We start from the raw sequence: 17,357 nt of genomic DNA on the forward strand, positions 1-17,357 counted from the left end.
GTGTATAAGAGACCCCCCCAGATCTTTCCACCGCTCACAGGGGGGCGATATCGCCCACTTTGGGAACCACTGGTTTTGATGATGATATTGACATTATTTTAAGAGTAATTTTTAACTGCACCTATGAATGAGATGAAATTGTACAAATGAAGTCGTTCTGATTCACGGAAACTTCCTGTTATTCATGATGCTGACATTTTACAGTTGAAGAGGGTTGCGCTTTTGACTTCGCGGGACTGCGGCTGGACTGGTTTAGACTGCAGGTCTACTGCACGCGCGCAGCAGTGGAAGGCAGTAACAGTAACGGCATCGTACTCAAGGAGAGGCGGGAGCTGCCAACCCTACTCAACCAGGTCGTCTTCCACACCAAGATGATCGACAACATAGACGAGGTCGTCCTAGAGACCTCCGACCTCAGCATCTTCTGGTGAGAATTGTTGCTGGATTCTTTTTTGGTGGATTGTCACATGAGTTGGTAGATTGTCTCCTATGTTTGTGGATTGTCTTTTGAGTTGGTGGAATGTCTCTCAAGTTGATAGATTATCGCTTAAGTTGAAGAATGAATGGTTTCTTGAGCTGCTGTATTTAAGGCCAGCCTTGCTGTAAATTTTCATAAGATGCAACTCCATAATCGGTGCCTTTGCATGATATACTGGCTTTATCCTGAAACTCGACTCATTTCCAACAAGTCATAATAACCTATCTGGTGATGTGAGTCATAAAAACCTATCTGGTGATGTGTGTCATAATTACCTATCTGGTGATGTGAGTCATAATGACCTGTCTGGTGATGTGAATCATAATGACCTATCTGGTGATGTGTGTCATAATTACATATCTGGTGATGTGAGTCATAACGACCCATCTGGTGATGTGACGTCTTCTCTTGCAGTTTCTTCAGCAAGCAGTTCGAAGACAACTTCCACATGTGCCTGGAGTTCCCAGCGCAGAACCGCTACATCATCGCCTTCCCCCTCATCTGCTCCCACATGCAGTCCTGCACGCACTCCGTCTGTCCTGAGGAGGTGCGGGCATTTCCTTCACTGTAGCAAATACCAATAGCCTATATCATCTGTCTAGTCTGCTTGCATCGAAATGCATTTTATTAAAAAATACGAATTGCTAAGTCATTCATAATGTATTTCATTCATTCTGCATAATGTATTTCATTCATTTCATTTTACTGCAGATTAGTCTGCTTTTTACTGCAGATTAGTCTGCTTTTTACTGCAGATTAGTCTGCTTTTTACTGCATATTAGTCTGCTTTTTACTGCAGATTAGTCTGCTTTTTACTGTAGATTAGTCTGCTTGGATCGAAATTGGACCAAGAATTTATAGGCTGTGAATTAGTTTTTTTTTATTTTTCTATTCTTGATGTTCATTCAAAAAGCTGTTCTTGATTGTCCATCCTGCTGTGATTTATCGTCAAGATATTTGGGTGCGTTAGAATTGCACCACATCCTATCTCATATATTTTAATCGTAGCAAACCTGCGATGAAATCTCATCTTCAACCTAATCCTGTGTGCTGAAACTAAACTGTGAGCGGCCTGTGCAGAATGTTAAACAAAGGCTCTAAGGTGCCCAAATTAGGGTAATATGTACCTACAATATAGCATAATTATGTTAATAAACATTATTGTTCGCAGCGCTACCACATCCGCGAGCGCAGTCTGTCTGTGGTGAACTTGTTCCTGGAGGAGATGGCCAAGGAAGCCAAGAACATTATCACCATCATTTGTGATGAGCAGTGCAACCTCGCCGACAAGGTGATGCTTCCTAGTCTTAACAGGGTGGTGGTCTATCAATAGTGATTAGGTCTTATTTGCACTTAATTTGAATATTTTGAGATGAGTGATGTCTTCTCGGAATGAGTAACGCTTTTTGTGTGTAAGATGGCAATACTGAGTAATTTCTTTTGGTGTTCAACTCCTTCTGCATATTAGATCACGTGTGCTTTAGAATCCGATTTTGCACGAGCATCTGAATATCATATTTTTTCGTGACTCCAAAGAATTAATTTTTATTTTCACGTACTGTAATTTGTTAGCAACATGTCACTTATTGATGATTGTACTGCAGTTGCTGCCAAAGCACAGCGTCCGGGCTCTCTTCAGCGGCAAGAAGAAAGAGAAGAAGAAGAAGAACGAAGTCGAGGAGCAGAAGCCTGGCCATGAGAGCTACCGCCACTCCAGGGAGGACCTTACCACGTGAGCAATCTTCTCTGTCACATTCTAACTCTGCGAGAAATAACTGCTTCTGGTTTGTTGACAGATAACTTTTATTAAGCGCCCGAAATAAGTTTAGTACTTTTTGGAAGTTGGGATTTGTTTTTTGGGAAACTTTATTTGCAGATTACTAAAATTCCGTGAGATTCTGAGTGGCTTTGAAGTGAACATTGGCAGTATTCACTAACTGCTAGCATGATTATGTTCATCTAGAGCCAATGTATGGCGTGATTCTCATCGGTTAATGAAGTTTGGTCCGTTTTTACTAGTCTCTGTAATGCGTGTGACGTGTACAGGATGGACAAGCTGCACATGGCGCTCACGGAGCTGTGCTTCGCCATCAACTACTGCAGCCAAGTGCAGGTGTGGGAGTACACCTTCGCTCCCCGCGAGTACCTCTACCAGAACATCGAGCAGCGGTGAGGGTACCTACGGTGCCGTGGTCTTGTGGTGCCGTGGTCTTCTGGTACCGTGGTCCTCTGGTGCCGCGGTCTTTTGGTGCTGTGGTCATGTGGTGCCGTGGTCCTCTGGTGCCGTGGTCTTGTGGTGCCGTGATCTTGTGGTGCCGCGGTCTTGTGGTGCCGTGGTCTTGTGGTGCCGTGGTCTTGTGGTGCCGTGGTCTTGTGGTGCCGTGGTCTTCTGTTGCCGTGGTCTTCTGTTGCCGTGGTCTTGTGGTGCCGTGGTCTTCTGGTGTCGTGGTCTTCTGGTGCCGTGGTCTTCTGGTGCCGTGGTCCTCTGTTGCCGTGGTCTTGTGGTGCCGTGGTCTTCTGGTGTCGCGGTCTTCTGGTGCCGTGGTCTTCTGGTGCCGTGGTCTTCTGGTGCCGTGGTCTTCAGTCTGGTAGGGTATCGTAATGGTGTGGTGAGGTAGCGATGTTGTGGTGTACCTGGTGTATTTCTCTTTATCAAACTACGGTGAGGTGTGGTGGTGTGATTTTGGTGCTGTGGTGTACTGGTGTGGTGTGATATTAGTGCGATGTTGTAGTGAACCTATTGTCCATCTGTAAATCAATCAGCTGTGAGTTGTAGTAATATGCGAAGCAAAAGATCGAGTAGCAGTGAAGACGTCAATAGTAGCCTTTTATGACGGTGAGATATTATTGAGACAATTGTTCATTTATTAAATATGCGATCAATGCTTCATAAGCCGCCCACTTTGTGGGAGATGCCATTCGTGCTGCCGTTAAGCTGAGGCAGGCTACTACATTAGTCGAGCTGCGATGCACTTACCATTGTACCGTTATTGAATTGCAATCCCTCGCAATGTGTACTGATGAACTGTTTGTTAATTATTGATCTTAGAGTGTTCCGGTGACCTTATTTCACCTTGGCACTTTAGAGGACCATAGAAATAAAACCTGACTATTAGATAAATATGTACTTTATTGCGGTTAATATAACTATGGACAAAATAATAAATTGCAAAAGTTTGCATGGGGAAAATACAGCTTAGTTGTTCGTCTAATTGGTAACAATTACGTCACAATAATGATCGTAATAATGGAAACAAGACTTATTTACAGGTTCGCTAAGGCCCTCGTCGGTATGGTGATGTACAATCCAGAGACCTACGAGATCGCCAAGCCGTCCGAGCTGCTCGTCTGCGTCAGGAGCTACATGACCGTCTTGCAGAGCATCGAAAACTACGGTATAACTTCTCCAACTAACATCAGGACTATATTATTACCTTTGTATGAATTATATCGTAGACTTCCATAAGCAGCTTGGAGAAACCATCCAATTGTATATGTCTATCTCTATTATATCAGCTCTAGATTCATGACTTGCAATGTATCCATCTTTAGTCAGGCATCCAATCACGTGCAAAAGTTTTTGCTACGCATTATAGCTCTAGTATGTAGCGCAAGCAACGATGATAGCCTATACATATATTTATATAAAATATATATAATATATTAATGAACTTTAACTGGAAACAACATCTGAAGTTGGACTAGAACACTTGGACTTTATTCACATACCTGGATAACTAATTAATATCATTGGGAACAATGTGTATAAATTGACAGATTGTGTCTGAACAATAAAAATACACTGTCCGTGTGGCACAATAGCAATGGCTAAATCATAAACTCTTTTACTCCCCACCAAAACGCATCGCTGCACCGGCTATGTTGAAACCTTCATATTGTGAACGCCTGTTATTTATTTTTTTTTTCAAAATAATTCTAATCCTAATAATTCCTCTTATGAACGGCAAAATAATTCCAATCATATTAATTTCTTACATCATTAACATAGAGACTAAGATATGATGCTTTCTACAACACTTCTCTTTAACGTCACTTCTTGTTGTTTGTTTGTTTGTTTGTCTGCTACAAATCATGTAATCGAAATTTAACACACTTCTACTTATCCTATCGATCTGAAATTTTGCACACTTGTGTAAAGTTGGAGACGATGCATGAATCAAATGTCAAAATAGATTATTTTAAAAATAAAAATAAAATTTTTTATCTATATTAAAATAATTGAAAGAAGAATTTTGTCAGCTACAAATCTTATAACTGATATTTTACACACTTTTACCTGTCTAATTGATCTGAAATTTTGCACACTTGTGTGAAGTCAGAGGCAATGCATGAATCAATTAATAGAATAAATTTTGAAAAAAAATTATATATTAAAAAATTGAAAAATTAATTTTTTTAATATTCGAAAATTGAATGAGAAATTCATTGTACATCTGTAAGATTGGAGGCACTGGATTCTTTGGAAGTGTTGTCTTTAAAAAGTAATTTTGAAATGTATATTAGGGTATTTCTTTTGTGCACACGTATAGTGAACGGTTGCGTTGCATGTGTAGGTAGCGAAGTGAGTACTCCAAAGTTAATTGAAATACTCTGAAGTGAATTGAATACCCTGAAGTGAAGTTAATGAAGGCTTTTATTACAGTGCACCTGGACATCACGCGAGTGTTCAACAACGTACTCCTGCAGCAGACGCAGCAGCAGGACAGTCATGGCGAGAAGACCATCACCGCTCTCTACAACTCATGGTCAGGAACTATATGCTTACTGAGACTTGATCAGGATATTGCTACTGTATTTTTACCAGCGTCCTATCATTATTATACTTACTGTATCATGTTTACCAGCGTCCTACTATTATAATGGTTACTGTAACATGTTTAGGAGTGTCCTACCATTATTATGGTTACTGTATCCTGTTTACCAGTGCACTTAAAGTGTTTTAAAAATATTTTTAATGTTACGTATTGCACTGAATATCATTATACTGAGAAGGTATAATTTTTAATTCGTACCTGCTTAGAAAAACATGTTATAATTTTCAAATCACTTCAGCAAATTCCGCTCTATTCATTGTGATAGGGCATAAAAATATTAATTTTTTCATATACTCAAACTTTGTACAAATTTCATTCTTGGTGGGGTGCAAGTCGTAAAAAGACGCAAATCGTGAACAAAATTTTCTATTTTCTCAGGTATAGCGACGTGTTGCTGCGACGGGTGTCGTCGGGCCAGATCGTGTACTCGAAGACTCAGCGCGCGTTCGTGTCGCTCACGTCGGAGGCGGTGCAGCACTTCTCTGCTGAGGAGTACAGCGATGTTAACGAGATGCGCGCCCTTGCAGAGCTTATAGGACCGTACGGCATGAGGGCTCTCAATGAGAACCTCATGTTCCATATCTCTAACCAGGTCTTAGAGCTCAAGGTGAGTGCTATGGAAGAGCTTATAGGACCATATGGCATGAGGGCTCTCAATGAGAACCTCATGTTCCATATCTCTAACCAGGTCTTAGAGCTCAAAGTGAGTGCTATGGAAGAGCTTATAGGACCGTATGGCATGAGGGCTCTCAATGAGAACCTCATGTTCCATATCTCTAACCAGGTCTTAGAGCTGAAGGTGAGTGCTATGGAAGAGCTTATAGGACCATATGGCATGAGGGCTCGCAAAGAGAACCTTATGTTCCATATCTCTACCCAGGTCTTAGAGCTCAAGGTGAGTGCTTTGGAGTCAGGATGAAGCCATGCTACGCTGAACATTTTACTTGCGGTGAACACTGGTTTCCATCCTCAAACATGAGCCAATTGTTCGAATTGTTTATTAGCACCTACACCTTAACTTATCATTTATCCGAATTGTTTCTTTTGAGGATACGTTGAGTAGGTTAATAATATAATTACAATGATTAGTAAATTGTTATAAACGTTGAGGATTGTTGCAGAAACTGGTGGTGCTGAACAGAGACGTGCTGCTCTCCATGCGCACCAACTTTGACAAGCCTGAACAAATGAAGGAGCTCTTCAAGAAGCTGCAGTGTACGTTTATAAACTTTTTACGATCAATTTAATTGAATAAATATTATTAACTCTTTTGTTATATTGGGCAGTGACTAAATACAATGAAAAAACAAGCCAAAGAAAGATCAAAGAAATTATATACCGGTATAAAATATCTCCTGCAACACACGTTCTATCCCCTATTCTGTTGCGAACATTATAAACTAAATTAAAGCCAGGCTACAGAATTTGTCAATATAGTGAGAGATCTACAGCGATATCATTATACGTGCAGGCGTGGACAACGTGCTGTCACGCATGCAGATCATCGGCGCCATCCTGGGATTCCGGCAGCTGGCGCGGGAGGCGCTCAATGACGTCCTCGAGGCTAGGATCCCCTTCCTTATATCCTCCATCGCGGACTTCAGGCATCATGTGCCCAACGGCGACAATATGGTGTGTGGTGTTGTGGTGACGTGCGGTGTGGTGACGTGTGGTGTGGTGACGTGTGGTGATACCCTTCCTTATATCCTCCATCGCTGACTTCAGGCATCACGTGCCCAACGGCGACAATATGGTGTGTGGTGACTTGTGGTGTGTTGGTGACGTGTGGTGTGTGGTGGTGATGTGTGGTGTGTTTGTTACAATATGGTTGTGACGAAAAAAAAAGATGGGGATGGTGTGGTGATAAGTGCGTACATTAGGCATCACTTACGTCATCACAACTACACTGTTTTCTGTCCACTCAACTGATCGCAAGGAAATAATGTTTACAGCCTCCAAGACTCACTCCTAATTTCCTTCAACATTAATTGTGCTTTAAATAATTTTACCTATGCATTAATAACTGAAATCGTCGTACATTTGCTGCAACATAACGCTTTTTTATGGTAAAGTCTTGGGCTAAATTACACGCTTGTTAAGGGATGATGTTAGGATGTTACTACTAATCACTATATTTGTTGCTGCCTCTTATAACTCAATTAATTATTCAAGAATTCATGTAATTTAAATAAAAATTTTATTTTCTTAGCTTAATAAATTTTTAATGGGAGATTATTTGATCGACGGTAAAGACTTAAGGCAACCGAATGTACTGCGGTACATGAAAGATTGTGGCCGTTGACTATTTACTAGATTACGTGTTACATAAGTTTTATTTTTTTAGCGTTATTCTGTGTTGCATTAAGCAATCATCTACCATAACACAAGCCCTAGGAGCCAAATCTACTTGGGTCAAATGTAATCTTTTGACGGTAATTTTTTAAAATAGAACTAAATTGTAAATTGAGCTTACGTAGAACAAAGGATTCTTCTTCACGAAACAAAATATTCATCTTGTACAAGAAACTTACCAACTGGTGTTTGACGTTGAAATAACGTTCAATCTCCGTTGTTTTAACGTCAATTGCTACTTAATTTGCGTTGAATCTCAGTTCTTTTAGCGTCATTTGCCATTTTGGCGATATTTAAACTAAATGAGTAATTCAATATCTGAACTTAACTGATTCAATATATAAACTGAAGTGATTCAATGACTGAACTTAACTGATTCAATGACTGAACTAAAGTGATTCAATAACTGAATGTGTACCGTACCTCCTACAAACGTGGCTGCCGCTGTCGCTGTCAGATTGAAGGCATACGAACGCAGGTCAGACTTACTGTCTTGGGTGCACTGGGTGCTCTCGTGTCTGCATTGTGCTCAACGCCGTGCCATTCTTATTGTCACGTGCAATTCTCATAGAGTTCTTTGCCACGTTCATATCTTATAGAGTTCTTTGCCACGTGCATATCTTATAGAGTTCTTTGCCACGTGCAATCCTTACTGTGTTGTTTGCCGCGTGCAATTTTCATAGAGTTCTTTGCCACGTGCAATCCTTACAGTGTTGTTTGCCACGTGTAATGCACTTTACATTCTCTCGGCCATTAGTGGGGCGTTCAGAACAGAATTTTGCACTCTCCTGAGTTATACTAGCGTCAGCGTTTTTTGCACACTTTACAATGCGTTTGGGTGGGATTAGTACGCATACTTTACTCGCTTATTAGTGCGTTGTGGTGACGATATCATCTATAAACTTGCGCACCTTCTATAGGGGCTCTTGGATGAAACTTATAAAAATTGGCCTTCTATTTTATAAATATTTTTTTTATTGGCGATTTACTTGCTTGCTTCTCTACTGGGTGCTGGTTTTACTCTTGACTAATATATTTCTCTGCTAACCTAGAAAATTTTAGGCTAGTATTTGGATTCATCAAATATAACAGCTTGGTCATGTGCGTCATGCCGAGCAATGCAAGCTGCTTCAGAGTTTGCACGCATAGTCGCTTAGTTTAGCATTGAGCTTCTAGTAATTCATATCTATTGTTCAACTTCAAGCAGATAATGTGTCCTGTTTATTGTATGGGAAACCATGCTAACATGCACTTTCCAAAATGGCATAGTTCTTTATTTAAAACAAAGTGCACATTTTATTAAAGGTTTGCTCATGTTTTTGCTCCGCTTTATTTCATATTTTACGTCGACTTGAGGCTGTAGAATGTGTGGCTTACATTGCCATACACACTGCTCGTGTGTGTACACAAGCTCGTGTGTGAACGCAAGCTGGGAGACTTGGCCGTTTATCGGCGGCCACGGTCGGCCGACTATCACCCGCTTCGTTTTTCACGAGGATATTTTGAGTTATTTATAATACAACCTGTTTGGGATATTGTTTCGGATTTGCTCTGTTTTCTTTATTCTTGGGTGCTTGCGGTGTGTTATTGCATTATTAATTCTTGTAATTATACAATTTTGTTGCATTAATAACCATTATTGTGCCCATGCTTGTCTGTGTTGAAGAATTACTTGTCTCGAAGGAAATGCTCATGTCAGTTAACTTCTCATGTCAATGCATAGCTCATGTCAATTCACTTCTCATGTCAATGCATAGCTCATGTCAATTTATAGCTCAAGTAATCATGTCATGATGTCAGATCATAGCTCATGCCAGGGCACTGCATATGCCCAGTCATTAGGTGCCACATATTGTGCGTTAAATAATACTATCATCTCCAGTGATGATTAGTTTTGACTCTTAAGGTTCACTGTTGAAGCCAGTGACGAAACATGTTTTTAAGATCAATTATATAGTCAAACATTCAGACATTGTTCACGTGACAAACGAAGAGTTTATGCTAAAGTTAAAGAATCTCAACTCATCTAATTTAACTCATCACCTTCACCACTACAGTTATTTAATAAGTGTTAATTATAACAAAGTTCTAATCATCTTGAATGTCATTTATGTGTTGCAGTTGGTGGCAGAGATGTCGTCTGCTGCGGGCTTCCCTTGCGACGTTGACCCTGCTCTTGTGACCAGCCTGAGGGCGCAAAAGTCTGGTCAGTCTCTCTTAATAATTGCCTATGTGTTTCTACAATTGCATATCTACTTCTTTAAGTGCCTATCTACTTCTGTAACTATTTCTAGTAAGCAGTCTGAATTTTAGAAATACTTGCTAAAGACATTATGTAGTATTAGTCTCATGCCTACCTAGGTTCGTATTTACCTAGCGACATTGAGGTTTAGTCAAGGCAATTATGTAGGTATAGGTTAATCTCTGTGTGTAATTGCCTATCTACTTCTGGTAATGCGCCCGAAATATCCAATACTTACTCAAAAACCTGAGGTGATTGGAGTCTCTAAACAACCTCTGATAATCTTTTCATCTCTGCTTGTAATCACGCTTTTAAACTCGCATTTATTAACCCTGATCGTTACGTGTAAGAACTTTTATCCTCGCTCTAACATTCCATTGCTTTATCCACACGTATGAAGTGTTGCAAGCAAATTAAAAAATAATGTCCTGAAATTTCTATTATTATATTTTCACGATTCATACCACGTGAGTAAAATGCTGCTTTATATTTTTTATTTTAATAATTTTTGTTTGTGAATTGAAAGGTAATTCAACGTAAACTCTCAACGTTTAATGAGTCCGCTGAGGTAATGGGTTATTTTGAGTAACTTTTGACTACGAAAAAATTTTACAATGGAGCAAATCTTGGCAATGTAACTTCATTACCATTCTGGCTTTTGCCATGAAGTGTACAGAAGTCTAGAGAGTTTACCAGTTGATACTTGTGATAAATTTGTGCACAATGTATATGAGGAATATTTTACTTGTGATAAATGTGTGCACAATGTTTATGAGGAATATTTTACTTGTGCTAAATGTGTGGACAATCTTTATGAGGAATATTTTACTTGTGATAAATGTGTGCACAATGTTTATGAGGAATATTTTACTTGTGATAAATGTGTGGACAATCTTTATGAGGAATATTTTACTTGTGATAAATGTGTGCACAATGTTTATGAGGAATACTTTTACTTGTGATAAATGTGTGGACAATCTTTATGAGGAATATTTTACTTGTGATAAATGTGTGCACAATGTTTATGAGGAATACTTTTACTTGTGATAAATGTGTGGACAATGTTTATGAGGAATATTTTACTTGTGATAAATGTGAGCACAATGTTTATGAGGAATACTTTTACTTGTGATAAATGTGTGGACAATGCATCTGAGGAATAATTTTACAATGTATTGCAGAGTCTCCAGAAGAAGAGTTCATCCTGACGTGTCTGCTGATGGTGTTCGTGGCCGTGTCCATCCCGCGCCTCGCACGCAGCGAGACCACCGTCAGTATACAGCGCTCCTGTGTAGTGGCTTGTGTTGTATTCTGTGTTGTGTTCGTGTCGTGTTGTGTTGTGTTCTGTCTTGTGTGTTGTGTTCTGTGTTGTGTTGTGTTCTGTGATGTGTTGTGTGCTGATGATTATGCCTTGCAGAAACATTTCGCTTCAGTAATGTTCCTTGTGCTGAGGTCTGCAGTCCTGTTGTGGTACAGAGCCGCCGTATGTTGTGTCCCGTATTTGTTGCATTTATCTTGCTCATCGAGCACAGCGCATAACTCGATGGTCTCATGCGCAGGTGTATACGCATAACTCTGTGGTCTCATGCGCAGGTGTACAAGCCGCTGTACGCAGCGCACGCGAACAACTCGCACTGCATCGCGCCCGCCGTCAACGCGCTCTTCGCTGCGCTCTTCACCGTCTGCGGCCGCGCGCAGGACATCGAGGAGCGACTCAAGGAGTTCCTTGCTGTAATTATCTCCTATTGAGGATTAATTAATAATAGGATAATTATATCATCTTGGCAAATAAAGGAACAATAGTGTAACGCTGCCTTAAATATGGCCAGTTATTTGCCATTTATGAGACGTGTTTCGAACGTAAGTACTGTTTTTAGCGCATTTTCTCATTTATGGAAAAAATGCACTATTGTGCTCGCCATGTCCGTCTGTCTGTCCGTCTGTCCGTCTGTCCGTGACCTCAAGTTTTCGTCGACGAGAAAATGCGCTCTCTGTCACTCACTGCAGTGAGTACTGAGTTATATTTTTTAACTACGCTGCCGTCCTAGTTAAAATGACGTATGATGATGTAGCTGCACGACGCGCATGCAGCTACATCATTCCTACATTAACCACTGCAGAAACATACAGGACGGGGAGGAAGTGACATTCAAACATTCATCGGTGAAACAAACAGTGAAACAAACATGTTTGTTTGCAGTGTTTGTCTGATCAAGCGGCGAGCTTCTTTGACGATGCCATACAAAAGCTGGTCCCAAGATACGATAAATGACTTAATATTAATGGTTAATGGAAATTATGTAGAAAATTAAAGTAAAATATGGCATTTAAACAATTACAAAATTCATTTTTTACTAACATTACTATTATGAATTAACTAAATAAATATAGAATTTTTCTGCAAAAATCTACTTGTTTTCTATATCAAAACAGTACTCACATTAAAAACACCCCTCGCTTTGTAACATTTCAAATAGCATTGATTTCAGGCTTAGAAGATGTTTAATAAATTGCCAATATATTAAAATATTTAATCATTTTGCCTTTATTAATATTTTATTGCCACATTTATCATATGTTGCGATGTTTTTGTTCGTGCATGACAGTTGGCTTCATCCAGCCTGCTGCGCCTGGGCAAGGAGAACGACAAGGAAGTGGTGCGCAACCGCGACGCTACCTACATCCTCCTGCATCAGGTGTGTTACTGCCTACATCCTCCTGCATCAGGTGTGTTACTGCCTACATCCTCCTGCATCAGGTGTGTTACTACCTACATCCTCCTGCATCAGGTGTGACTACATACATCCTCCTGCATCAGGTGTGTCTTGTGTTACTCAATTGTCTGACGAACAAGCTGAACTATTTTCTCAATGCTCACAATTATTTTGTTATTATTCAAGACAATTTTTGTATTATCATGTATTTCACGATACATTTCTTTGAGATCACAACACCAGTCGAGAGCTTTAGATTATTTTTTTTGCTTATTATATGTCCTTGTCGCCAGATCGTGGAGGAGTCGCCGTTCCTGACGATGGATCTGCTGGAGGCTTGCTTCCCGTACGCCCTCATCCGCAACGCCTACCACGCCGTGCACCGCGCCGGCAACCGCGAGTAGTGCGCATGCGCCTCACTTGTTTAATAACTTGTGTATTCGTTACTGGACGAAGAAGTTGCCAGTTGTCGCACTGTCATCTTAGATGCTGCGCATGCGCATTGTACTCGCTTCTGTGCCCAATATTTTTCCACTTGTTATAATCGCTTCTTATTGTCTGAATAAATGATCCATTCTCATATTTGTGAATACGGTAGTCATTCATCATTGTTCCGTTCATTGCTGTATCTACTAAACCTCGCTTAGTTCTGTGGAACTGATGACATCATATGTATCTTCATTCATAGCTAGTCTCTCAAGTTGTTAGAACCAACGTCTGAATGTGTACCGAGAACAATAGTTTACTTAGATTGCTGTAAGGAAACCATTTTTCGCTAATCTATTTAGTCATATTTTGTGGTATTAATCGACGCGCTCACGCAGCCTTGTGAAGTATTTCTACGTTGTATTTGACTTTATGATGAAACTAGGAATGCCATCATCATCCTGGAAGATGTTCTCTAGTAAATTTTCTAAGCGTTGAATCTCAGTGTTGAATGCTGGACAAGTTACTAGTCTCTTCCACTGTTGCACACATTATGAGCTTTGTGTTGATTTGATCAAAATTGTACTATGATTAGCCTATAGAAATTTTCAGCTTATTGAAGGTTACTCCAACCGCCGCTCTATTTTATACTTGCCTGCCAAACTGTCGGAGTCACGCTGACAAAAATAGCTCGGGGACGAGCAAGAAAATTAACTGCTTATTCAGTATATATGTATTCCTTCCTCCTTATTTAATATGGACCTTCCAATGGGTCGCGCTACTTATTGTCTCAAAGGCTATTTCCGAAGGCCTTTTTGAACGAGTGTCGACGTCAGGATTATAAACTTCATGTTTATCACTTATTTGATGGAACAAACAAGAGATGTTTTGATTGAATTATTTGAATGAGGAAGTGAAGATTAGGATGAAGAGAAAGAGGGAGTGAACTTTTTTATACGCTTTTGTTCAAGATAGTGGCTAGGAAACTTGTAACGATACGTGATTTCCCGCAAACTTTATGTAATGTTTCACTTCTTCGTGATGAAGTTTTTTGTAAATGAAATTGAGTGGAAGCGTGATTGAGTGGATGCTCTGTAACATCACGATTTCTCGAACGAACGATGACACTACAACTTCCGACGATTCTTCAATTTTCAATGTGAATAGAACTTGAAATGGTCCGAGATCTTACGACGGTGCCAGTATTCTATAAAGTAACTAATTTACTCTTATTCCGCAATTCTTTATCCAATATCTCTCCCTTGTTGTCGACTTATTCCGCCAAATGGTATGCGTAGTGTTCATTGTAAGTTAGTAAGTTAATATTTTCTAGTTATTATCTTTCCTTCTTATTTTACTGTTTCGTATTTGCATGTCGATTTATTCGCTGAGAATCACATTATTTGATTATGTTTTAACGACGCAACACTTCATCTGCTTTTTTTAACGTGCTATACTTCCTCTTGCTTCTCTATCTTATTTTTATTTATATTCTAATTTTTAGAGGCTTTAGTTCCGTTCGCAAAAGGTGTGGCTTGATTTTGGGTAACTTTTTTGCTTGCATGGAAACGTGTAGATTAATGTCATGACCTTTTGGCTTACTGTAAAGTGCACCGTAATCATTCATATATTTTAGGTTAATATTTTATGTATGTACTTTTAAGTTATTCACAAACTGTAAATAGGAAGGATGACCTCACCTTTACCGAGATAATCCCAGGGATCGTCTAATCGGATATTTTCCGTGACGAATCGTTTAAAAATCTCACGGGAAGTTATATCATTACCGCTCCTGCGGTCTGGCATATTAAATGCGATCATTCATAAATGTTGTCTCATTGACAGAGTCCTGTCAACTGTGAGAAAACCTGTCTCTTTTTTATAGGGGATGGCGATATCCTTCAGTAAGAAAGGATCCCATTGAAAAAGATGCCCTGCCCTCTAAAGTATATCGTTTTCCTTCTAAATTATAACACTTTCTTTTATGAGACAAATGTAACACGAAATGTGTACCTCAAATTAACAGAAGAGTTATTCACGCTTTAATGAGTTATATTGATTTTTATATTTCAGTCCTCGTATTTTTATGTATTAATTTAATTTTTTAGATTACCTAGCGCTATTCAGACAGTGATGCTCGTAAATGTTTGACTTTTTGTTACCACCCCTGACAACATGTTCAGCGGCGTTAACCCATTAATTGACAATTAGGTTTCGTTTTTAAGCTGATTCAACGTGAATCAGAAGGTGCTTTGCCAAATGTCCATTGAAAAGTTTCTAATGTACGAAAGATAAAATTAGATTGAATAATCTGAAGGTGGTTCATACCATTATCATTGAAACATTGTTCCTGTTATGCCTGTTACGTCAATTAAATCATCCCAGTTTCCAGCTCAATGCCTGTTTTTTTAAACTACCGTTAATATTACAATAGAGAAAAAGCTTATTAGAAAACATGGCAATCATGTCACAAATAACGTTCACTAAACTACTAAACATATCCTGCGCTGAAGTTTTATTGACGTTCATTACTCGTATTAAGACCATTTTATTTTTGACCTTATTATTTCCTAAATAAGTTCTAGGCTCAATGTTATCCGTGTAAATATCATGCAGGTATTCCCTTCTTCCAACATCTGTATTGATGCTCGTGAAATAAATGTATGAAATAAATGTGTCACATCTTGCGTTGTGCTTCATTCTGATCCTCCGTATGATGAAATATTTTATATCATACATATCCGTCAACAGGGACATGAACGCTACCTGCATAAAAAGTTCTGAAAACTAAATTGGTGTAAGTAACTGTGTAGAGCAGGGGTTCACAAAGTGGGCGATATCGCCCCTCTTGGGGCGGTGGAAAGATTTTGAAAGCGGGAAGGAAGAAGAGGGCGATAGGGGGGGGGGGGCAGTCCGAAGTCAAAGTAAGAAGTTCCAACGTTTGTTTGACGATTTGTACACAACACGTGCAGCACATGACTCCCAGCGATGGTTTTTTCACCCAGATCTGTTTTTTTAGGTTTACGTCTCGGACAAATTTACGGCCGGTCTCACGGCCAATTTCCAAATTCAATGATCAAGGAATATCTCTCAAACTAATGAACCTAACTCGATGAAACTTAGTACACGTATTCATTAGGAGCTAACAGTAATGTTTGGCTTGTGAAAATTTTTTTAATTTCACCTTCATTTCTTCTTGTCATATTTATATGGCAATACCGGCCGAAATTCACAGTGATCGAGGAATTTTTCCAAACTACTGAACAGATTCGAATGAAATTTTGAATTAACAGTCCTAACTACCGAACGGTAATGTTTAGCTCGTGAAAATTTTTTCGATTGTGCCTTCATTCGCAAGTTTTTTTTTCATTTCACATTCATGCGTGATTTAGACAGCAATGCGTGCTTAAATTCGCAGCAATCAAGAAATTTCTTGATTATTGGAAATTTCTTCTGTATAACTCGCAAACAAAAGCAAAATATAAAAATTGTCACAAGCTTAACATCACCGTTGGGAGGTTAGGTATTTATATACAAAATTTCGTTGAAATCTGTTTAGTAGTTTGGAAGAAACTTGTTGATCGCCGCGAATTTAAGCAACAAATTACCCGGCGATATGGCCGAATATAAGGAAGTGTGAAATCAAGAATGACGGTGAAATAAAAAAAAACTCGCAAACAAAGGTAATATCAAACAATTTTAGAAGCTAAAAACTCACCGTTTGTTAGGTAGGAATGTATATTCAAAAATTTCGTTCAAATCTGTTCAGTAGTTTGGAAGAAATTCTTTGATCACTGCGAATTTCGGCCTGTATCGCAATATAACTTACGAATGAAGGCGAAATTTAAAAAAATTTCACCAGCTAAACATCACTGTTAGGTTCTGATGAATACATGTCCCAAGTTTCATTGAGCTGCGTTCATTAGTTTGGGAGATATTACTTGATAATTGAATTTGATGATTGGTCGTGAGACCGGCCACGAGTCCGGCCGTAAATTCGCCCGCGACCTCCGTCCTAGGTCTCTAGTGCTGAAACAGTTAAAACAGCTGAAAAATATATTGTTTCACTAATCGGGGTTCTATTTGTGAAATACACATTTGTGTTTAACATTTATCTATTAAAATTGCAGCGTACTAAATTTCAAGAAAGAGGCGTATGTTTTTGTATGCGTCTGTGGGGGGCGCTAGAAATTCACTAGGGAGCCAAAGGGGGCGCCAGCCTGGAAAAGTTTGGGAACTAATGGGGTAGAGGAAACTCGACCGGATCGACACTTCAGCGAACTCAAGCGCGAACTCAAGAGGCAAACCTA

The 17,357-nt window shown here is 39.4% G+C and overlaps 1 protein-coding gene across 6 annotated transcripts in view; it reads left to right on the top strand.

Moving 5' to 3' along the window:
* LOC108682490 (membrane-associated protein Hem) overlaps positions 1-15,734 on the top strand; it is a 23,648-nt gene extending 7,914 nt beyond the window's left edge. Inside the window, exons 12-28 of one of the 6 annotated variants that reach the window (XM_047881674.1) lie at positions 205-427; positions 893-1,025; positions 1,650-1,769; positions 2,083-2,210; positions 2,525-2,647; positions 3,749-3,873; positions 5,142-5,244; positions 5,692-5,865; positions 5,962-6,016; positions 6,435-6,528; positions 6,785-6,945; positions 8,123-8,143; positions 9,787-9,871; positions 11,089-11,177; positions 11,501-11,638; positions 12,514-12,696; positions 12,915-15,734. In XM_047881674.1, the coding sequence (XP_047737630.1) occupies positions 205-427; positions 893-1,025; positions 1,650-1,769; positions 2,083-2,210; positions 2,525-2,647; positions 3,749-3,873; positions 5,142-5,244; positions 5,692-5,865; positions 5,962-6,016; positions 6,435-6,528; positions 6,785-6,945; positions 8,123-8,143; positions 9,787-9,871; positions 11,089-11,177; positions 11,501-11,638; positions 12,514-12,696; positions 12,915-13,025 (2,066 nt within the window). In that variant the 3' untranslated portion in view covers positions 13,026-15,734. Of the gene's footprint in view, positions 1-204; positions 428-892; positions 1,026-1,649; positions 1,770-2,082; positions 2,211-2,524; positions 2,648-3,748; positions 3,874-5,141; positions 5,245-5,691; positions 5,921-5,961; positions 6,017-6,057; positions 6,113-6,434; positions 6,529-6,784; positions 6,946-8,122; positions 8,144-9,786; positions 9,872-11,088; positions 11,178-11,500; positions 11,639-12,513; positions 12,697-12,914 lie in introns of all 6 variants that reach the window. The other 5 variants (XM_047881675.1, XM_018171655.2, XM_018171657.2 and 2 more) reach the window with 5 other exon arrangements.
* The last annotated feature ends 1,623 nt before the right edge of the window (positions 15,735-17,357 follow it).

Source organism: Hyalella azteca, unplaced genomic scaffold, assembly GCF_000764305.2.
Source record: "Hyalella azteca isolate HAZT.00-mixed unplaced genomic scaffold, Hazt_2.0.2 contig8569, whole genome shotgun sequence".
NCBI classification, from domain to species: Eukaryota; Metazoa; Arthropoda; class Malacostraca; order Amphipoda; family Hyalellidae; genus Hyalella; species Hyalella azteca.